General features: G+C 36.1%; 2 protein-coding genes across 4 annotated transcripts in view; both read left to right on the forward strand.

The window, feature by feature from the left end:
• The first annotated feature begins 38 nt into the window (after window positions 1–38).
• On the forward strand, window positions 39–21,382 carry ORMDL1 (ORMDL sphingolipid biosynthesis regulator 1). Of its 3 annotated transcripts, none has more exons than XM_078451100.2 (4): window positions 39–157; window positions 2,372–2,552; window positions 7,079–7,230; window positions 21,294–21,382. In XM_078451100.2, exons 2-4 carry the CDS (start codon window positions 2,379–2,381, stop codon window positions 21,304–21,306), a joined length of 339 nt encoding a protein of 112 aa, XP_078307226.1. In that variant the 5' UTR covers window positions 39–157; window positions 2,372–2,378; the 3' UTR covers window positions 21,307–21,382. The 3 variants fall into 3 exon arrangements, with proteins under 3 accessions (XP_078307226.1, XP_060478349.1, XP_060478351.1); XM_060622366.2 differs by lacking the exon at window positions 21,294–21,382 and adding an exon at window positions 10,801–13,683 and having other exon boundaries at window positions 40–157; XM_060622368.2 differs by lacking the exon at window positions 21,294–21,382 and adding an exon at window positions 10,801–13,683 and having other exon boundaries at window positions 95–196.
• Window positions 19,617–22,324, forward strand: part of OSGEPL1 (O-sialoglycoprotein endopeptidase like 1) — a 31,808-nt gene continuing 29,100 nt past the window's right edge. Inside the window, exons 1-2 of the mRNA XM_060622364.3 lie at window positions 19,617–20,067; window positions 21,294–21,534. Of these exons, the coding sequence (XP_060478347.1) occupies window positions 20,043–20,067; window positions 21,294–21,534 (266 nt within the window). The 5' untranslated portion in view covers window positions 19,617–20,042. The remainder of the gene's footprint in view (window positions 20,068–21,293; window positions 21,535–22,324) is intronic.

Raw genomic sequence — 22,324 nt, forward strand, 5'->3', positions numbered from 1 at the left:
TCCGCGGCCAATCCCCTGACGGCGCGTTCGGCTCTGAAAGCTTCCGCAAGCTGCGCTGCGCTGCGCTGGGGTTGATCATTGGCATTCGGCTTGGGAGAGACGCCGTCGCCGCGGAGCTAGTTCTGCTCCCAGCTGGCCGCCAGGAGTAGGGCGGCGGGTGAGTGGTCAAGAACGGCTGTAGGGGATGTGCTGCTAGGTAGGGAGCTGCTAGCCGGCCAGGGTAGGCTTGAGGGGAGAGAGTGAACTACGGTTGCGTCCGGGGCTCCCAGTCTGGCCGTGCGGGTCTAGTGGCCACCGAGGCTTGCCCCCACATTCTCGTCGTCTTGCCGTGGTACTGGCGGGATGTGTAGCTCTGAGAAGGACGGGGAGGGTGGAGGAGGCCCTGCGGGGGGTAGCAGCAGCGGCTTTTGCTGAGCTTTCACTGGCCAGGCGCTCCAGCATTCGGGGAAAGCTGCCCGTGGTTGTCTGGCTGGCGATGGAGTCCCCAAGAGGGTCCTAGCGGGTCGCAGCCCTCGGGGCACTCGCGTAGGCAGACAATGTCGGAAGTCTTTGTCCTGAAGTGGCGCGGCTGCCTTCTTGCAAAGATTTTGTGAACCGGGGTAGGGTCCGTACCACACCAGCTTTGCCTTCCAGGCTAGATATAAATTTTAAGCCTTTTTCGAGCTTTATTTTTTCCCCCTCCATCCTGTAGAAAAATGGAAAAGTATCTTGAGTTGTGGTATCTTTTAAATATAACCTATAGCTCATGAAAATAATGTGCGATGCAAAGTAGATGTGTTTAGGTTAGAAGAAGTATTTACACACGTAAATTTGAGACTTTAGCTTCTTTAGTGCAACCAACTTTCATCACCATAAACCTTGATGCGTGCGTTTTCCATAGATTTTTGGAAAGAGAATGAGGCATTTTACTCTGGCAACACTTGTTGCATGCAGTTATGGGAAATTCCTCTCTCAGTGCCAACTCTGTTATGGAAAGGGTTCATTTATTTCTAAATCAGCTGTTCCAAATATACTTTCACCATGTCCCCCTTTCAGTCTCACTGGTTGGTTTTTACTGGGATGATAGGTGTTCTTCAAGACAGTTATACTTTGTTCAAGGGATTCTTAGAACCAAGCAAATGCCAGCATTAAATTAACTGGGAACCAGTAATCCATTTCTCCTTTGGTGTTCCACTTGAATGCAATAAAGGGAAAAACTTAGAAAACGAAAGAAAAAAAACACTAAAATTTAAGGAGAGTTGACAAGTTAAAGGAGGAAAGAATCACTGTTGTAACCTTACTGTACCAGGGGACAGAAACAAGCTTTATCCCTTGACCATATAAATTTTTCACCACATTATGTTCCTCCCAGGTTCAGTATTTAAAAAGAAGTGAATTGAACCTGACCACTCTTTTTGGAAACAACATTACATTATATGTAAGAGTCTGGCTACTCATAATAGACTAGCTGCATCTACTTTACTTGTTTTTTTTGTCATCTTTAATTCAAGTGTGTAATTAACATACAGTTTTCTATTTAGTTTCAGTGTACAATATAATGATTTAACAATTCTGTACATTTCTCAGTGATCATCAAAATAAGTGTACTTTTAATCCCCTCTATTTATTTCATCCATCTCCCCACAAACCTCCTCTCTGGCAACCACCACCAGTTTGTTCTCTGTGTTTATATGTCTTTTTTTTGGTTGTGTGTGTGTGTGTGTGTGTGTGTGTTTTGTTTCTTAAATTCCACATGTAAGTGAAACCATATGGCATTTGTCATTCTCTGACTTATTTCACTTAGCAGTATATTGTCTAGGTTCATCAATGTTGTTGCAAATGACAAGATTTCATTCTCTTTTATGGCTGAGTAATATTCTATTATATACATACATCACATCTTCTCTATACATTCATCTGTGGATAGACACTTGGGTTGGTTCCATATTTTGGCTGTTATAAATAATGCTGCAGATTTGGTCCTTTTTTTTTATATTGGTCTTTTCTGTTGGTATGTTTAGCTCCTGAGCTTTCACTTTGGTCTCATAAGAAAATGTAGGTTTTCTTTCAGTTGAGTTTTCCTGTCCGTTACTTCATTTAGTAAAACCAGCATGCTAGAAGACAAGCTTTAGGAAAGGGATTTTAATTGCTTATTTTATCAATAAGAACTGTAAAAATAAGTTGTTAGTCTTATCATGAAGTCAGATTTAAAAATTATTTACTGCTTTTATTAGCAGATCTGCAAATAGCATGTTTTGGTGAGCGTGTTTATTTTATTTCAGAACAACCAGAGGAAAATGATCCTAGTAACACACTTATTTTGTCATGTGAGAGTAGAGTATTTAAGTTTCCAGTTCTGTCAGTGTTGATTCATTTCATTGCTTTCCTGCAGAGCAAACATGAATGTTGGAGTTGCCCACAGTGAGGTGAATCCAAATACCCGTGTAATGAACAGCCGGGGTATGTGGCTGACATATGCCTTGGGAGTTGGCTTGCTTCATATTGTTCTACTTAGTATTCCCTTCTTCAGTGTTCCTGTTGCTTGGACCTTGACAAATGTGATACATAATCTGGTAAGAATTTCACCTTATATAAAGCGGTTAAAAGCCTATGCTTTAGTGCTTACCGGGGGCTGAGGGAGAAAGAAATGGGGAGTTGCTGTTTAATGAGTACAGTTTCAGTTTTGCAAGATGAAAAGAGTTCTAGAGATAGATGGTGGTGATAGTTGCATAACAGTGTGAATGTACTTAATGCCACTGAACTGTACACTTAAAAATGATTAAGATGATATATTTTATGTTATGTGTATTTAAAAACAATTTGCTAAAAGCTTAAATCTTTATGTTAAAGAAAAGAAAAACATGGGGCGCCTGGGTGGCCCAGTCGGTTGAGCTTCCGATTTCAGCTCAGGTCATGCTCTCACAGTTTGTGGGTTTGAGCCCCACATTGGGCCCAGTGCTGACAGCTCAGAACCTGGAGCCTGCTTCAGATTCTTTGTCTCCCTCTCTCTCTCTCTGCCCTTCTCCTCACACTGTCTCTCTGTTTCTCAAAAATAAATAAACATTAAAAAAAATTTTGTTTTTCTACCACAAAATTAAAAAAAAGAAAAACACCACTTAGTTTAAAAGTTTTATTGAGGTATAATTTTTAATGTATGTAACATAAAATTTGCTGACTTAAAAGTGTACAGTTCAGTAATTTTTAGCATATATGATAACTTTGAAGATATCCATATCTAATATGGGATAGATAGGGTTATCTATTAATTCTTTATATTTAAACATTGGCCCTTTCTCTAAGCCTTTTTTTCTCCTTTTGGTTTCATAGGATCTAGAAAATAGGCCATTTTAGCAACACTTCCAAGATACTGTAATTCAGGCTACTATAGTATTAAAGAGAATGCTTCAGAAGAAGTTATGGTTTTTGATTAACTGGAGTCTAATAAACATCTTCGGTTTCAATCCTTGTTAGAAACTTTTCTAAATTGTTTAAATATACTTTCCTGGTTCAGTATAGAAATTTTGAGCTTAATCATACGTTATTGAGGATCTTATAGTGCCTTAGCTTCTTCATGTTGACTGTGGGTCTTCTGTACTATAGGATAGCTCTACAAAGTATCAGAGATTCAGTTGACTCTATTGACCATATGACGCAGCCCTGGAAATTATCTGTTTAAAAAAAGAACAACTGATAGTGACTTTTCTTATCTTTAACAGCCTATGAAAGCAGAATGAAAGGGGAGAAATACAATTAATTCAAATTTTTAATTGAATCCAGATTAACTATGTATTTCTTTATTCCCTGTCTTCTGAAGAGTATTTGAATTTGACTGGAGGAGGACAGGATAATGTGGTAAAAATAAGTGAATGTCCATTTAGTACATTTTATGCAATGGACTTTGATAGGGCGAACACTAATTTTAAGTAGCAACTTCTCTGAAATATTTGACAAGAATTATATCTTTTACTAGAATTCCTTTCCTTTGGCTTCCATGGGATCACTTTTTCCTAGATACTTCTGATTTTTCCTTTTTTGTTTCTTGTACAGTCTTCTATTTTCGTCTCCTAAATATTGCTGTCTCCAAGGTTTGTTTTTTCATCTCTTTTTATTCTATGTATTGTGCCTAGGGTATTTCATCTATCCATATTTTCGGTTTCTACCCTAGAACAAACAAATATAAATTGAACTCATTCCTGATCTCTTACCACTCATGACCCGTTCCTCTGGCTTTATTCCTTATCTAATCTAAAGGCACCACTGTATGCCCAATAAGTCAAGCCAGATAGCTTCAAAGGTAAAGTGATTCATATAATGTATTATCGAAACTGAGTCTGTTTTGAGAGTAAAAGGGAACTCTAGTAATAACTAATCCAAGAAAATAGGTATAAATCAGGACCATCCGTGCCAACTAGGATATATGGTCACTCTAGTTTTAGGTTAACTGCTTTTCCTTTATCTTCCATATCCATATAGTCAAAGACCTGTCTGTTCTGCTTTACTGTCTCTCAACTTGGTCCCCACAGATATTACTGTAATTTATACCCTTACTTTTTTCTCAGGTGGATTACTCCAGTAGATCAAATGGTCTCCTTGATGTTCTTCTATTCTACTCTCCTCCATTCCAAGTTGGCACAGTTATTTTTAAAATGCATATATGCTTAAGTCATGCTCTTAAGTCCTTTTATGATTCCCCATTACATTCATAATAAAATAACAAGTTTATTATGTGGCATATAAGACCAGTTGAATAGTATAGAGGCAAGAAAAGGACTCAATCTTATATCAGCCCATCTCCAAACAGGAATTTTTCTCTAACAATAATGAAAATGATCTTGCTTTCACCTTTTTTTGCTTTGGCTTAGGCTCTTTTTCCACTATTTTAATACCCCTTCCTCCATCCCCCTCTGCCAGGCTGATTCTTGGTGCAGGAAAACTACTCAAATATCACCTCCAGAAAACTACAAAACTCCCATCCTACATTCTTTTATCCTTTATTTATCATAGTTTTATAATTAGGAATTTATCTTTTTATTTTCCATATCTCTAAAGACTTATGTAAATGTTTGCTGAATTAATTAGTCTGTATTGTCATGTAATTTTCTCTTCTCCAATGAGACATGTATTAAATGTACTTTAGAAGTCACCCCCTCCCCCGCCCTATGTTTTCAATTGGCTAACTGATATTAAAACACAATATATGGCCACATGGTAATTGACAACACGTAGGGAGGCAAACTTCTGACTTATTAGTTCACCACACTAAAGACCTAAGTACCAGCCATAGATGTAAGCAATTACATGACTCCAAATTTAAGTTTCTTTTGAAGATAGCCCACTTTAAACCAATTAAAAATGTGAAATATATTCTGAATGCTTTTAAATGGGAAAGTAGACCTGGTTGTTGTCCCTGGTTAGAAAAAACACAGTCTTTGCCTTTTGGGTCACATACTCTTCAGAATGTAAAAGCGTGTAATTTCTGTTTTATTGTCTCCCGTAAAGCCCATGTGAATATGGTTTCTTTGTGCTTACAGAATAAATATCCCTTAGCTTACCTTCATCTTGGCTTAATGTCTAATACTTGCTATATACCAGCCCTTGTTCCTGAGGTATTCAGGCTAATGGAAAAATAAACATGTAAACAATTCCAACAATATGTTGTGCTATAAATAAAGTATTTTCAATAAAATTCTATACAAGCACATAGGCTACTAACGAGGAGGGCCTCATTAAGGATTGTCATTTGAGCTGAACCTTCAAGAATGAGGTAGCTGACAAGGTAGCATCACAGCTTTTGCCTCAGCAACAAGGAACCTTTCCCTCTTTTGTATTTGCTGAATACTCTGATTGTACCTGTGATAGCAATTTCTGATCTACATTCTAATTGCTTATGCATATCTTTTTTTTTTTTCTCATTGTCTCTTAGAAGATTGAGTTTTTTTCAAGACTGTGGACATGTTTTACTCAATTTCATAAAATGCATACATGTCCTGTGTCCTATACACATAAGCCACTTGATAAATTTGTTGAGTTAATCCATTTGAACATGAGTGTTTCTATATAGTTTAGGTGTTATTGCAGCCAAACAACTTTGTAATTGCCTAGTGGAATAACTAGTAAGTAGGCTAAGCTTTGAGAAGGAGGGCTGTCTTAACCTAGTTAATAATATAAAATTTCAAATCACAAGTTTTTCTTTTCTTCCCATACATTTATTGAAAGTTGAAATAGAAAAAAATGATACCTCGTTATGACTTCTAGTGGGAAAAACTGTTTCATGATAATATTTAGGCAGGAATATTCTGTTACTGGTGCCTCAGACAGTGATCCTGCAATGTAGTACTACTAGTGATCTGAATGGATATCATAATCTCAAGGAAACCAAATCTAGTATATATTGGTTTTTACCTAATCACAAAATTAGATGTTCAAACATATCCCTGAACAGAATGGCTTTTAGTAAGACTTTTTACTTTAAAAAAGAAAACAAAACAAAAACAAAAAACACAACTACAAAAGAAACTCCATTGGGGCACAGTGGTGATTTTAAAAGCAAATTGAGTTGAAAATTATTCTTACTACATAACCATCTTTCTCGCTTTAGAAGAAAACCATTGAGACAAACACAGTCCTAATATTAAGTATTATCAAACCCATTTTCCCCTGATACAGAAATTTTGTTTATTATTATTTACCAATTTGTATGTTTTTGTCATTTTAGAAGTATCATCAGATTTACTAATGTGACACTGAACATTCCTATACATCAAGGATAAGATAATCCTATTTCCTAATAAGAAGGGAATTAGAAAATCTAAATGTAATGATGTAAAGCTATCCTCATTTTTTGTGTGTGTGCATTTCAATTTAATAGGAGATGAAAACAGGTTACTTTTTTTGGTTGACCTTTTACTGGTTTTCACCAAAGATTTTTTATATGCCCCTGAAAGTTTTATTTTACTATGAAGAAACTGGTCTTTCACAAATAGTATGAAAGCTTAAAACTTGAACTGTTAAATCACCCATGCTGCCATAAGCAGTATGGAACTATCTTAATGCTTACTGACAAGTACTAATTTTATGTTTGATATTGCTTGTTTTTCAGGGGATGTATGTATTTTTGCATGCAGTAAAAGGAACGCCTTTTGAAACTCCTGACCAGGGTAAAGCACGGCTCCTAACTCATTGGGAACAGCTGGACTATGGAGTACAGTTTACATCTTCACGGAAGTTTTTCACAATTTCTCCAATAATTCTGTAAGTGATGGAAATTTTTAGGTATGAAGAAGATTGGATAAGAGGAAGCTGTCCTTTTATTAGGTTGAATTTCAGTTAGAATATTTGTTGAAACCTCTACCAATAAATAGCTAACTCAGAGCATAAAATACAGGCAAATTTAACAAGCTGGTGATAAACTGTTTTTACGTCAGTCAGTAATACATGGAGACAACAACAATAATGTGCTCATCAGTATGTTTAGACCTAGGATACACAGATCAAATATGTTGTAGTTCGTATCCTTAAGTTGCTTACAAGAAAGCTAAATGCATAATCTTATTTTATATTCCACTATTAGATTAATCACCCTAACCAAGGATTTGGGTGATTTCAGATGAATTTCATTGACCACCCACCTCCCCCAGTTTGGATGTTCAAGCTCCTTGGGAGAGATTGCTGTATAGTTTATAGATAAAAGAAGTTAGGCTTTCATCATAGGACAGACCTGGGTTGAATCCTGTTTATCGCACCACCTACTTGGTTTGCTTATGGATAAAATTCTAGCCAATACTACATAATTCAATTGGATGCCTTAAGAAATAAATGAGATAATATCTGTCTGTAAAGCATTTAACCTTAAATTTCCTCCTATTGCCTGACATTCAGGGCCCTCCACAAAATGGTTCCTACCTTATTTTTCCTTTATGTGAATATTTTACCCCCACCCAACTCCCACCTGGTCAAGCTCTTCTAAGCAGCATTTTTTTTTTAATGCTTCGTGCATAGTCCTATTTCTATGCCTTTGTTCAAATCATTTCTCCTACCTGAAATACCTTCTCCATTCTTAATTTATCTTACTCTTCTTTCAGTATTTAAATTCTGCCTTCTCATGCGGTCTTCTCCTTAGCACCCAACCTTAAGAAATAATGCCTGTTTTGAACTCCTTTAGTAGTTATTACACATCCCTTATTTATGCCAGTTTGCATTATTTCTGTTATTATAAATGTTTTATTTCTGCAAAGAATTTATAAATGTGTAGATTGCTTTGAATTCCACACTCAGTATTGTTGCATGCATATAATGGATGTTTTACATCTACTTTAAGCAAACACTGTATACCATATAGCTCATTTATAATAACATATCCATGATTTAGAATCAGTGCAGTCTGGAGTAAGTGGAAAGACTCCTTGGAGACTAAATTAGGATTCCTTAAACTGAGACTTAGGGAAGGTAGATTTCAGGAAAAGGAAGGCATTTTTAAATGAAAAGAATAAATTGATCATAAAGTGGTAGTTTTTTTTTTTTTTTATGTTGTTAGGACTTTGAGGAAATTTTTTAAATTTTTGTTTGAGCCCTATATAAAATTAATGTCAAAAGAGAAATGATTTGTATGATCTAACAAAGATAAACACAGTAACAGGAATAATAGTTATTCAAACAGCCCTAAATTTGGACTGCTTTCTAGCTTTGTGACTTTTGGCCATTTCTTTGAAGCCTCATTTCCTCATCTGTAAAATGTTGAGGATTGCATTATAATTAATGTAAAAAGCCTGACATGTATACTGAATTTTCAATAACAGCTATCACAAAATTGTCAACTAAGATGTACCTGTGTACAACATCCATATTTCTAAAAATATATTTTTGACCCACAGGTATGATTTCAAATATTCTGTGATTAAATTCCTTATATAACTGAAGAAACAACACTAAAGCCATCTATATAGCACTGATACTTTTCAGAGTGCTTTCACGTTTTCTTATTTGATCATTTGTCAGGTAGGTAGGATATGCAGTGTTATCCCAAATTTTTGGATAAAGGAACAGACTCAAATGCATTACCTTGTTCCAGATCTTGCAACTGGTTGGAGTCAAGAGCCCAGATGAAATCCTAAACTTCTAGTGCCTAATACACGTCCCTTTCCAGTATATACTTCGGCATATAAATGCTATTACATGACTCCCACCTCGGTTTAGCATCCCCTCAGAGGGTTGTCTAGGTTTTTGTAAGAACCTGTAATTTTCATATAATTTACACATAAAATTAGTTTCTATTAAACGACAAAGGGGACAGTATGATGCATACAATATATGCTACAGTATGATGAGGAGGAGCCATTCCAAAAATACTTATTTCCAACACGTCAAGTTATGGGTTAACCCATATTGATTATAGGAAATCAAATGAGCTTACTAAATGCAAGTGGTAGGAAGTATAAACACAGTCTTCAAATATACGAAAGCTGGAAGAAAGGGTTTAAACTAAAGATTGAAGAATATGGTTTATTCTTGAAGAATTTTCTGATTATAGTTTGTGAAATAGGTGGAAGATTATAGAATTTCTCAATATAGATGGCTCTGAAAATGATGTATACAGCTCTGTGTGATGTTTTTAGTTATACTTCAAAATAGCTATTCTTTTCTAACCATATTACACAAGATAATTTATCTCCTCTTACTAGAAATTAATGACCATACTTAGAGGAAAGGCTATTAGAATACTTTACTGTGTACTCTAAAAGTACCAATTAGACAAACACCCATACATAGACTAACTTCTTAGTCGTGATCAAGTAAAGTATGATGTTTTATTCTTTTTAATTTTTTATTATTATTATTTTAATGTTTATTTTTGAGAGAGAAAGAGCATGAAGGGGGAGGGGCAGAGAGAGATGGAAACACAGAATCTGAAGCAGGCTCCAGGCACTGAGCTGTCAGCACAGAGCCCGATGTGGGGCTTGAACTCACGGACCGTGGGATCATGACCTGAGCTGAAGTCGGACGCTTAACCGACTGAGCCACCCAGATGCCCCAATGTTTTATTCTTAAATCCTGTCTATATTAGGATATTCTCAGTGTCCAAATGATGTGTCTGCACTCTGATGTGCACTTGGGTAAAACTAGACATTCTGACTTGATGCTTTATGGTCCTAAAGGTAGCTTAGGCTTGTTAAAACAAATTCTTAGATATTGGATGTCTTTGAATGTGTACATATGGTCAGTTACAGCAAAACAGCTGGAATGTTACAACAGTGGTTTCCAGATTTCCAGTTAAACTGGTTATCAACCTGTTTGGCTACAATAAACATCAAAAAAAGGCAACCAAGTACTTGTTTTCTTTCAAAGATACTGAATTGTATTAATCTACTAACACCCCATTTTTCACAACTTTATAGCAGTAGTTTTTAACCTTTTGGTGGGTCACAAACCCTTTAAGACTCTGATAGATGCTTTGGGTCTGGATCTTCTCTTCAGAAACATACACATAAATACAAAACTGTACCTGAAATTTCAGAGTATACGAACCCTAGTTTAAAGAAGAGTTAAACCCTTCTTTAAAGGATGCTAAGTAGCAAACACATTCTTTTAAATGCATTTCACATGATTGCAGAAATGCAAAATGTGCATATATGCCTCCATTAAATAAAATTTTAAATCCCGAATGAATTTAGACCCCCATCTGGTGCCTCCTGTTTTAGTGCTCAAAAGTGATCCTGTTTTTAGGTATTTATGTTTCAGTGGCTTTTTTTACCTTTAAATTTTTTAATAAATTCTAAGTAATTTCATTTTTAGATGTTATATATATTTTAACTTTTATTTCTACAGATATTTTCTGGCAAGTTTCTATACGAAGTATGATCCAACTCACTTCATCCTAAACACAGCTTCTCTCCTGAGTGTACTAATTCCCAAAATGCCACAGCTACATGGTGTTCGGATCTTTGGAATTAATAAGTATTGAAATGTTTTGAAATGGAACAGAAAATTTTTACAGCTACTGAATTTTCTGTAAGGAAGGAGTGGTTAGTAAACTGCACTGTTTCCGTGATATTGTGAAATGAGAAGTATTTACATTGAAGGGCCAGTTGCTGGTTCTTCACATGCTGTTTTGAAGTGCAGGTATTTACTAGAAGATGCCTCTGTTTAATGCATCTGGTATCTTTCTGAAGAGAGGTGTTATAGGCAGGCTGGGCAGGCCCAGCTTATAAGTTAAATGGCTGTACACTGAAGGATTAGTAGATGAATTCAAAGAAATGAGAGATTTATAAGAAAACAAGACCAGCTTAGCTTATAATGAATGGGCATTATGTTAGGAGAAGAAAATTTCCAATCATTCAGTCATGGTCAGTTTAAGCAGACTTAACCTGTAAACCAGAATCATCTCTTTACAAGTTTATTATAGATTGTTTTTATTACCATACATGTTCCTCTTGTGTTGTAGAGGAGGATATTTCTCTCTTGTTTTATACAATCCAATCCTTACCTTATGATTGTACTTTTTTTGCTTTTGCTGGCTCAACATTGTGTTGATAGATTGAGGTCATTTTTACATTTATTAATTAATGAGTTACATTTATTAGTTAATGAGTTCATGAAGGTCCACCTTCATGACTGGTGACAGAAGATAGCTAGGCATCTTACAAACAGCCTCTGAATCAACCTTCTAATTTTGGAACAGAATGAGTTTTGTTGCCTTTCCAGACACAAGGCTGCTAAACCAATTAAGAAAATAATTTATTTCACACAGTTAGAGTATATGGTAATTTAGAGGTCTCTGCTTATTTGGTTGATCAATCTAATTGTTAAAGTCTGCTGTTATTTAGAAAAGGAAACATAAAGTGGACAACTATATAGCCAACCTGTGGTCTGGCAGAAACTGCTTCTCTAGCAGTAGTACCATAGTAAATAATGGAGTCTTCTTTAGCAGGTCTACAGCAAAAGAAAACATCTTTCCTTAGTCCCCCTGCTCTCACTCCCCATATTTTGCTCATTAATGTTTGGCCTTTCAGTTCATGGGTCTTGGTGTAGATAACCCAAAGTGGTAACTCTTTCCAAAACAGCAACCATATTGAATTCTTGTGACTTAGAGAAGCTTCCTATAATTGATATTAATTAGTTGCAAAAAATAACTGCATACTACTTTGAGAAGTAAACATGTCAAAACCAAAGTTCTGATATGGGATGAGACTGAAATATCCAGTAACGTTTGTAAACAAAACTGAGTGACGAGTTATAGACCAACTGAAAAATCAATTTGTTTCAATAAACTGACTTATGGGGGTAATGATCATTGTTTTGTATTTCAAAAGTATTGAGTTTAGAACTCCATTGTATGATATGCGTTTGTATGTTTGTCTTTTACCCATGTATTTTTTAGTTAGTAATCTATACTTGAATAAAACTTTTCTTTGGTGTAAGATTATTGTAAATCTCCAAATTCAGTCAGCAATGTCACATTTTTCAAGTTGTGTTTAAGCAACTGAATTTCATTAAGGTAGTTAAAAATGTTGCTTTGTTTTTCTTCATTTTAATTTTTTTTTCATGTTTATTTATTTTTGAGAAAAAGAGTGTGAGCAGGAGAGAGAGAGAGAGGGAGACACAAAAGCTGAAGCAGGCTCCAGACTCTGAGGTGTCAGCACAGAGCCCGACACGGGGCTCAAACTCGTGAACCGTGAGATCATGACCTGAGCCAAAGTTGGGTGTTTAACCAACTGAGCCACCTAGGTGCTCCTCTTTTTCTTCATTTTAAAGTTTACCTCAAAAGGCTTACTTTTTGCACAGACTTCAGAGATAGAAATCTTCTGTTAATGCAGGCCTTCTGCTTCCCCCACTCTTCATCCTATAATGTTTTAAAAATATTTATTCAGAGGGCCCACTCTGTTGTGGGTATTGTTTTAGGTATTGTGGATACAGTTTGCAAGCAAGACATTATTTTTGACTCATTTATTATATGTTCTCCAATTTGAATATAAGCTTATTAAAATCTTTTCCCTTAATAAGCTTATATTCAAATTGGAGAACATAATAAATGAGTCAAAAATACATATCATTTCATGTAGTGATAAATGCCATGGGAAAAAAATTAAGCAGGTGAAAGGCAGGGAGTCTACCTCAGAAAGGTCTTCCCTAATGTTCGTAAGGTGATATTTAGACACAGAGCTTACTGACCTAAAGGAGCAAGCAGTACAAACATCTGGGGAAAGAGGCTTCCCAGTGTAGGTAATGATAATATTAAAAGCTCTGGGGCAGGAATAAGGGTGTGTTTTTAAGGAAAAACAAGACAGCCACTGGGACTAGCAAGGAGTGATAAACAAGGAGGATGAGAATGCTAACAAATGAGGTCAGAGAAGTAGGTGTGGGTCAGATCATATAGGGCTGTATTGACCAAGGTTATAAGCAAATTTTTTCTAAGCTTGACAAGGGCATTGGATGGTTTTATATTAGAGATTAAAGGGATCTGATTTTATTTTAAAGGTTACTGGCTAATGTTGAGAATAGAGGGTAAAGGAATAGGAAGCAGGAGGAATAGTTGGCAAACTACTACATACAACAGGTAGCTCAGACTAGGGGAATGGCTGATGAAGTGGTGAGTAGTGGTCAAATTTGGGATATGCTTTTTTGGTCTTAACACTAGGTGAATGGTTGTGTTAAATATGCAAACTTCCCAATTTCACAAGTTTAAACAGTTTAATATAAAAAACAAACTTTTTTAAAAAAATTCCATAATGACTTGTTATTTGGAACAAAACTAACTGCTAATGCTGTAATTGCTCCTAATTTCAAGTCAGGAAACGGTGGCAGTTTCTAAATATGCATGAGCTCAGAAGTACCACTAATTTCAGCGTTCATTGATGAATGTTTCCTGCAACATCTATTACTGTGGAGTTCCATGGTGATTTTCTATTTACCTCATTTCCCCTACATTTATTTATTGGATTCTGTAAGGAAGATTTTTCCCTTCTCCATTTATTTATTCAATTACTTATATAATTTTGGACCTACAGATATCTTATTCTTTGGTTTACAATCCATTATCATCATTATTAATTTGTTGTTTAAATTGTCCTCCATATTTGGCCTTTGGAAGTCAGAGTTTGCAATGATAATTTCCAGGTTGGCTTCTGTGTCTTTTTGACCTGCCCCACCTTCCCTCCCCTCTTTTTTTCTTAAGCATAGGACTGTATTTCTTAGGTTTATGGCACTATGGTCTATTAAACTATAAGGATCCTAAAGGGCATAATATCTCCTTAACTAATGTTTGCATGAATTACACTTGTGGAGTTACATGATGCTAAGAGTTGGAAAAGACCTAGGAGGCTATATAATTTCAACCCCTTACCATACCTTGAGTTTTCATTAACTGCCACACCACCATTCATTTCTGCATTAATGCTAATAAAAGAGGATTTAAACTTACAAGGCTGCATTTTTGTAATGGAATTTATAACTTGTTTTAAATTGAGCCAAAATCTATCCTTATTCTACATAAGGCTTCAATTGTTTAACTTTTTTCAACGTTTTTGTTTTTTTTTTTTTATTTTTGGGACAGAGAGAGACAGAGCATGAACGGGGGAGGGGCAGACAGAGAGGGAGACACAGAATCGGAAACAGGCTCCAGGCTCCGAGCCATCAGCCCAGAGCCTGACGCGGGGCTCGAACTCACGGACCGCGAGATCGTGACCTGGCTGGACGCTTAACCGACTGCGCCACCCAGGCACCCCCAATTGTTTAACTTTTAAACTGTTATCAGAAGCACTGAATAAACATTACCAGAGCCTTCACCATTTTCCAACTGATACTGTTTCAAATTTCTCCTGCTATCCTGGTAATGCTGTTCTGAGTTGCAGTTCATTATTATATGGCACTAGAGCTAACTACAGGAGGTGATAAGATGTGGTGTCACTACAACAGTACCTCTTTCCGTATTCTGGATTCTCTTCCTCCCCCTGCCCTTTTTTTTTTTTTTAATTTTTTTTTTAACATTTATTTATTTTTGAGAGAGAGAGCATGAACAGGGGAGGGTCAGGGAAAGAGGGAGACACAGAATCTGAAACAGGCTCCAGGCTCTGAGCTGTCAGCACAGAGCCCGACGCAGGGCTCGAACCCACGGACTGCGAGATCATGACCTGAGCCCAAGTCGGACGCTTAACCGACTGAGCCACCCAGGCGCCCCCCCCCCCACCCTTTTTAATATAACTTCATACTTTAGCTATTTTGACAGCCACATACCACTGATTCACCTTACAGTCACGAAAACCTCAACTCTCCAACATGTAGTATCATTAAATGATGGCTTTCCCTTCACATACTTAATGGATTTATTAAGCCAAGTCTAAGATTTCTTTTTCCTGTGGAACCCCATCTTGTTAGGTTTTAACCTGTTAATTTATCTTGTCTAGCTCAAGTTGAATCTTGACTGCCATGCAATATATTTCTCCTATATCTTCTTTATTAATATGTTACCAGTAAATATGATGCCAGAATACTCTCATACTAATCCTGAAGAAGACAAATACAGCAACCCAGTATAGACTAGGGCAGTTTTGTAATCCTCCTCATAGGACAGATATAAAAGTAATTTTAAAATTATTTTCATGGATATTACATGTTGATGTAGAAAATGTAAACAGGTGCAGTACTGGGAAGACAGGTCTAAGTAAAACAATCTAGAAGCGAGTTTGGAGTAGCACTGGGCAGGGAAAGAAGGTAGGTAAGAGAATAGCAAAGATAAACCTTCATTTTGCCTAATGTCAAAAAGAAAAGCTATGAAAGGCCTCGGGTTTTTATTTTAGTCCACAATTTCAGTTCCAGTTAAAAATGATTCAGCAGGTAGTTTGATATTTGGGGTTTAAAATTTTTCATTTCACTTCAAATGAACACAGGAGAATTATAAACTCAAATTTAGAATACTGAATATCTTAGGTAAATAGCATACAGAAGGCTTCAACTGCTTTGGGTGATGTTTTTTCTCTTGAATGAGGGTTGGGTTCACAGAAGTTGATTATAGTATTCTTGACACTTTCATAATCTGAAATATTTCATAACTAAAACAGTTTAGTAGAAATATATTCAGATTCTATGTTAAGCATAGTAGTTTAGTTCCATTTCTTAACTCGTTTAAGCCGTTAATAATCAACTAATCATTATGGAAGTGGCTCAGCCTGTAGCACTGAAGTTCTATATAATTCTAAGTTTAGCAGATAGGCCAAGTTTATCACTATGTTCACTCTTAACTGTATAATTATATTGATAAAAATAAATTCTCAATTATAAGAACTATAGTAAACTGCATTAGTACTGTACAATGAACTCTTCTTATGACAGGAATTTTATAGTATTTAAATCTCTGATTTTCCAAATAATGTATTAAAAAATTTCTATTGACAACACTTTTTGGAAAACATTCAGATTCTGAAAAAGAAAAACAAAACAAAAAGAAAAACTTGAGCATATTATCAAGAAGATAAGCATGCATTATTCATGTTACAATTTCTTAAATGGGAACAGAAAAGCCAGATGATTAACTGGCATTTCTGAGAAAATACCAGTATATACCAGAAAATACCTACTACATAAAAACCTTATACAGTGATTCTGCTTTGAAACATAGGTCCCTCCTATGAATTATCAAATCCTATGTTTCTGTTATGGCACTTAACATATGGGAGTAACAAAAAAATTTACCCTTTCCCTCCCCTGCCAAAAATATACATACCCCACACACTTGAAAACTGAGACCGTTTGGATCTGGCAATTTCTCAAAACATTGAACAGATTTACCATATGATCCAGTAGTTCCAATTCTGGATATGTACCCAAGAGAAGTGAAAGCAGGGATTTGAAAAGATATTTATACAACCCATGTCTGTAGAAGCATTATTCACTATAGTTAGAAGGTGAAAAGAACCGAAGTGACCATTGACAGATGAATGGATAAACAAAATGTGGTATATACAAACAATAGAATATTAGTCTACTTTAAAAGAAATTGTGACACATGCTACAACATTGGCTGAACCTTGACATTAATGCTAATAAGTGAAATAAGCCAGTCACAAAAGGACAAATATTGTATGATCCACTTATATGAGGTACTTGGTAGTCAGAGAGAAAGAACAGTGGTTTCCAGGGGCTGGCAAGAAGGGGAAATGGAGAATTCGTGGTTAATGGGTACAGTTTCAGTTGGGGAAGATGAAGAAGTTTTGTAGATGGATGGTAAAGACGGTTGCACAACAATGTGACTATACTTAATGCCATTGAACTGTACACCTAAAAATAGTTAAAATGATAAATTTTGTTGCATGTATTTCACCACAATAAAATAAATCAGCTGAGTAAACTTGTAAAATAAGCATAGTGGCTAAGCAACTAAGGTAAAAAGCAAAATATCTTCCAAGGATGAGACCTGATTGACAGTATTACCATTAATGAAAGAATGTTCCACATCAAAGATTTTTCAACAAAAAAAGCTCTTTAAAAAGGAAGAAAGCAAATGACAGCGTATTTTTAGCACAATCCAACCCATGAAGCATGTAAGACAGGTGATTCAAATGGAAACATGCATCGGGCCTGAAACATTAACCATTAGAAGCGCCAAACTCATTTCTATTGCATTCATTCCATATTTACCAAACAATCTGATTGTAATTTGATTCTGGCTTTCATTGTAATTTGCTCAATACAGAGAAGGTAAGGACCAGCAAGCTTAGGTAACCTAGCTCCATCATTACATTTCTCATACATTAACACATTAGTGTTATGGTTTTTACAATTTCTTAGCAGAGGGAGCATGTGACTCAGCACCCCAGAGTCCAGTCACTTCCAGATCTGATAAACCAATTTCAAGCCTAGAAGACAATGAGATGTTGAAACCCAGTAATCACACCCAGGTCCTGCTAGGCTGTGGATACATCTGTGGCAAGCTACACCATCTTCTCCCAGCAACTTCCCACTCTCAATGCATACAATAATGCTGTATTGTAATTACGCCATTAGACTCAGTTCCTTGAGGATAGGGAGTGAATCTTATCTTTTATCCCCAACAACTAATAAAGTTCCCAGCTGAAAGGGAAGAACCCAATAAATACATGGTAAATGAAAATAAAATCCAATTTAGTAATACATAATTAGGAAATGAATATTGTAAAGGTTCTTCTGTATGTAATTTTCCTCAAAAGCTTACAAATGAAAACGTGGGCAATAGCACTGACAAAATAGCATGTTTCAATTCAGTTGGAACTCTGGATTCAAGTGGAAGTTACAGTAGTTAGGTCATATTTTGTTGAGAATGTCCACCAGTGGCATTCAAACTATGAAATGATCTGTATGGAAGCTCAGATCTCAGAGAGCATAAATGCCTTTCCACCAATAATTTTTCCTCTAGTACAATAAAGAAGATGGAAAATGTATACCTTCACTTGCCAAATATGTGGTATTAGTATAAGTGCCTTTTCTTTCTGCTACTCACATGAAATCAATCAGAAGAATAAAATTCCTTCCTACTGTGTCCTAGAGCTCTGCTGTTTCACATAATGCAGCGTTAAGACTCAACACTAGCCAAAAGTTCCTGGGTGAGGAATCTACCAGTGATTCCAACACATACAAAAGGGATAACTCCTGACACATTCTTGCAAAGGAGGGCTTTGAGACACACTTGCTGAACATAATTCAAATTGCAAAAAAATGCCAGATGTGAAAGTTTTTATGTTCAGACTAGATTTCAGCATATAAAATAACCTCTAACAAATCATTTGCAATTAGGATAACATTTTTCTTCACTTTTTGGTCTTAATTTTTCTTTTTTCCTTTTTGTGGGTAAGCCACATATACTAGAGAAAATATGGGTTATTTTTTCTTCTAGAAATTAAGGAAACAAGTTTCCAGAACCGTATGGCCTAACTTCTTAGCTTTGCATTTACTAGCTGTGTGACCTGCAAATCATCAAATTCTCATCTATAAAATAAGGACAGTAGCTACCTCACCGGATTGTAGTGAGGATTAAATAATCTGCAACACTGCCTGGCACAACAACAGTGCCACTTTATTGTTAATTAGCTGCTATTATCATAAGTGAAATTTTTGAAAGCATCAGTTCCACCTAAAAAAAACCTCAATAACATTCTGGTAATTATGAATATATATATTTGTGTCTTATTGCTAGACTCTAACTGTGGCTTCCCAACCATGATTCACTTCTTTTATACCAAGAGCTTCTTGCCATTCAAGATGTAGATATACGTGACAGCCTATCGAACCTTGCATATATGAAGTCCTTGCTTAGTAAAACCTTAAGGTCTAGCAGGGAAGAAGAGAGCCTTTTGGGATAAATGTATTCATACAAATGACAACAAGTTCACGTACCAATAATATAATAATAATAATAATAATAATAATAATAGAGACTGAAAAAGGTCCAAGAATATGAGTACATATTACTCTGAATTCTGCATACATAGTAAGCAAAAACCATCCAATGCATTGCGAAAATAGGATAATTTTTTAATGTTAAATGAATATGTACCATATCCTCCTCCTCTTTTTAATCACAAAAACGGACTAGCCCCACACCTTTTACTCTAAAAAGCGGGAGTAGCGGTTTAGACTATCCGATCAGAAGCGCTTCCGTTCCCTCGGAACCTTGTACAATCAAGTCCTTGGTGTCGTCCCTACTTTCCACTCTGCTTCTGAAAGTACTAGCTGTTTCAGGCCACAACTTGTAGATTTGATGATAGTTCCTCTAAAATGGAATGACGAATAATCTCCATCCTTTTCTCACAGTGGCGTCCAAATTCCAGCCAAAGACAGACAAAATTGTCTTTTAGTGTAGCGTAGTGTTTAGAACTTAATGCTGTGTAGTCAGACAAATCTGCGTTCGGCCTCCGCTAGATCGGTCATTAGCCGTGTGATGTTGTAAAAGTCTTGTTACTACAAACCTAAGGGAAGCGCGTGAGTACACGCACTGAATCTTGGACAAAGACAGCATTTATACTTTTTTTTAACTGAATTAAGTGTAACGCCCTCTAGGTTTATAGCAGCTAGTCCTGGGGACGAGACGCGGGACTGTGTTGATGACATCACTTCCGGGGCGACAAGGTCGGTCTCTGCCTCCTGCTATAACGCAGCGACTGACTTTGCTAGGGAAAGGACGCCTCTACTAGCTACTGTCATTCACGAGGAAGGTGGGTGAAATTGCTCACCCCTCTCTTACTGGTTCTTTCGTGTGCCTGGAAGAAGGATTCCAGTAGAAGCCCTTCGCCTTCCTACAACAGAGATTTGTACTGGCCAAGTTCCCTGGGTTCACTTGGGAGTCTTCTTGGCCCAAAGACAAATGCTCAGCACAGGCAGCCTTGCGTGGGTTTTGTGACTGCAAAGTTCTCCAGGTGTGTCTTTCTGTGCTACCTTCCCCACAGCTCCCCTCTGCGAGGTTTTTCATCAGTCTCATCCCTGGATGCCGTTTGCCCCAGTGGAACAATAAAAATTCCAATATTCTCTCGTTTACCCATTTTGTCCATTAGTGTGTAGGGAAAGGACCTATTTAAGCATCCAGAAAGTTCTAGGACAGATGATTTAGAGTCATGAAACTAGATACTTGGAAGTGTGAAGATACCAGAGTGCTTTAGTGATGGACTGCTTTTATGTGAGGGGGGAAAAGGGATTTGGGGGAGATCCTTATGATAAACTTGTGGTGAAATGGAGATTGAGTTAGAGAAATTGAAATTAATGGATAAAATGGGTATTAGGTTGCAGTTGTTTTAGATAAGAAGTGGTTCTTTTAAGATGAGCTTCATAAGAACACTTGTTTCCAAAGTAGATGACTAAAATGTGTGTCTTTAATGTGAATTCTTGTTTTCAAACTAAATTATCAAATTTTATTTTGAAAGATATTTTCAGGAAATAGAATGCATTTATTTTTATCTGTTCTGTCTTGCCTTTATTATTTTTTAAAACCAATTCTATCTTAGTTAATAGCTATCAAACAATAAATAGCACTTTTCAGATAACTATCCATGCGACTATTAGCTGTTTTATAAAGAATAATGAATAGTTTGCTAAGAACAGCATGATAGTAATACTAAAAAATTTTATATCTGACTTCCCTGTTTTCCCCCTTAAAGAACATTATATTCATTCCTACTGTCATTGATATTAATGGGTTGCTACAGCCTTTAAAATTTTTTGCTAACTTTTCCAAAACTTTCCTATAATTTTACAAAATTATTATATTGAAAAATAAATCAAGTTTTTTAGAATTTTGCTTACCTAAATGGGTTAGTGGGCAATGTCCGTTCCCAATAATTGTTTCTTCATTTCTTTTCCAGGAATTATCTATAGAGTAAGTATGCTAATATTGAATAAGGCAGCAGGAGTTTTTTCTAAACCATCAAGAAGGGAAATTTTTGAATTTTTAAGAAGTTTTAATTTTCGTCCTGGAAACGTATTTCTTCATAAACTAGTATTGGGGATTGAAACCAGTTGTGATGATACGGCAGCTGCTGTGGTGGATGAAACTGGAAATGTTTTGGGAGAAGCAATACATTCCCAAACTGAAGTTCATTTAAAGTAAGTAGACATTATCTTTGTAGTTCCCAATTTTGGTGGGGGGGGGGGGGGAAGTAAAATAAAATAATTCTTTTCTAAAAGCTCAGTATATATAAAAGCTCAGTTTTAAGAGCTCATTTCTTTTGTGTGAAAACTTCTAATAACTGCTGTAGAAAACCTGAAGCCCTTCAACCTGGTTTCTAAGGCTCTCCACAATAAAGTCCAACTTTAGCTAATCCTGTTGCCAAAAAAAACTAAACTCATTCCCAACTCCGATATTTATCCATAATTTCTCCTCAGTAATTTCTCTTCTTTTGCTCACCTGTATGTTTCTTGGTCTCGACTGAAGTCCTTGGAGAGTATGACCCTACCTCTAACCTGTGTTGATCACTGGAAAAAAAAAATTCCTATTCACATGTATACATAAAACTCATGTTGACACTTAAATAAATAATATACTACTGTATTAAACCACAGAATGGTGCAAGGTTTATAAACTCATCTGTTTGCAGAGGACCACTAGTCGGGTTATATAGATAAGTGGGCTGGATATAAAGTGGAAGATATCTGGAGAGGGTCACTACTCACCTCCAGCCAATTGTTGCCATGCAGAAATGTAGGCCCTGTGTTATTTGATCATCAGAATTTTCTAGAGAAAATGGAAATCCAGAATGTAACTGTAATATCTCCAGATTTTTAAAATTAGTAGCTAGCTTGAACTATATTAAAATACTGAACAGATAAAATATGCCTTCAGGCCATCAATTTATAACATCTGCGTAGTGAAAAAGGTTGGTATTTTGAGATCACA

The sequence above is a fragment of the Panthera onca genome, chromosome C1 (assembly GCF_046562875.1).
Source record: "Panthera onca isolate mPanOnc1 chromosome C1, mPanOnc1 haplotype 2, whole genome shotgun sequence".
NCBI classification, from domain to species: Eukaryota; Metazoa; Chordata; class Mammalia; order Carnivora; family Felidae; genus Panthera; species Panthera onca.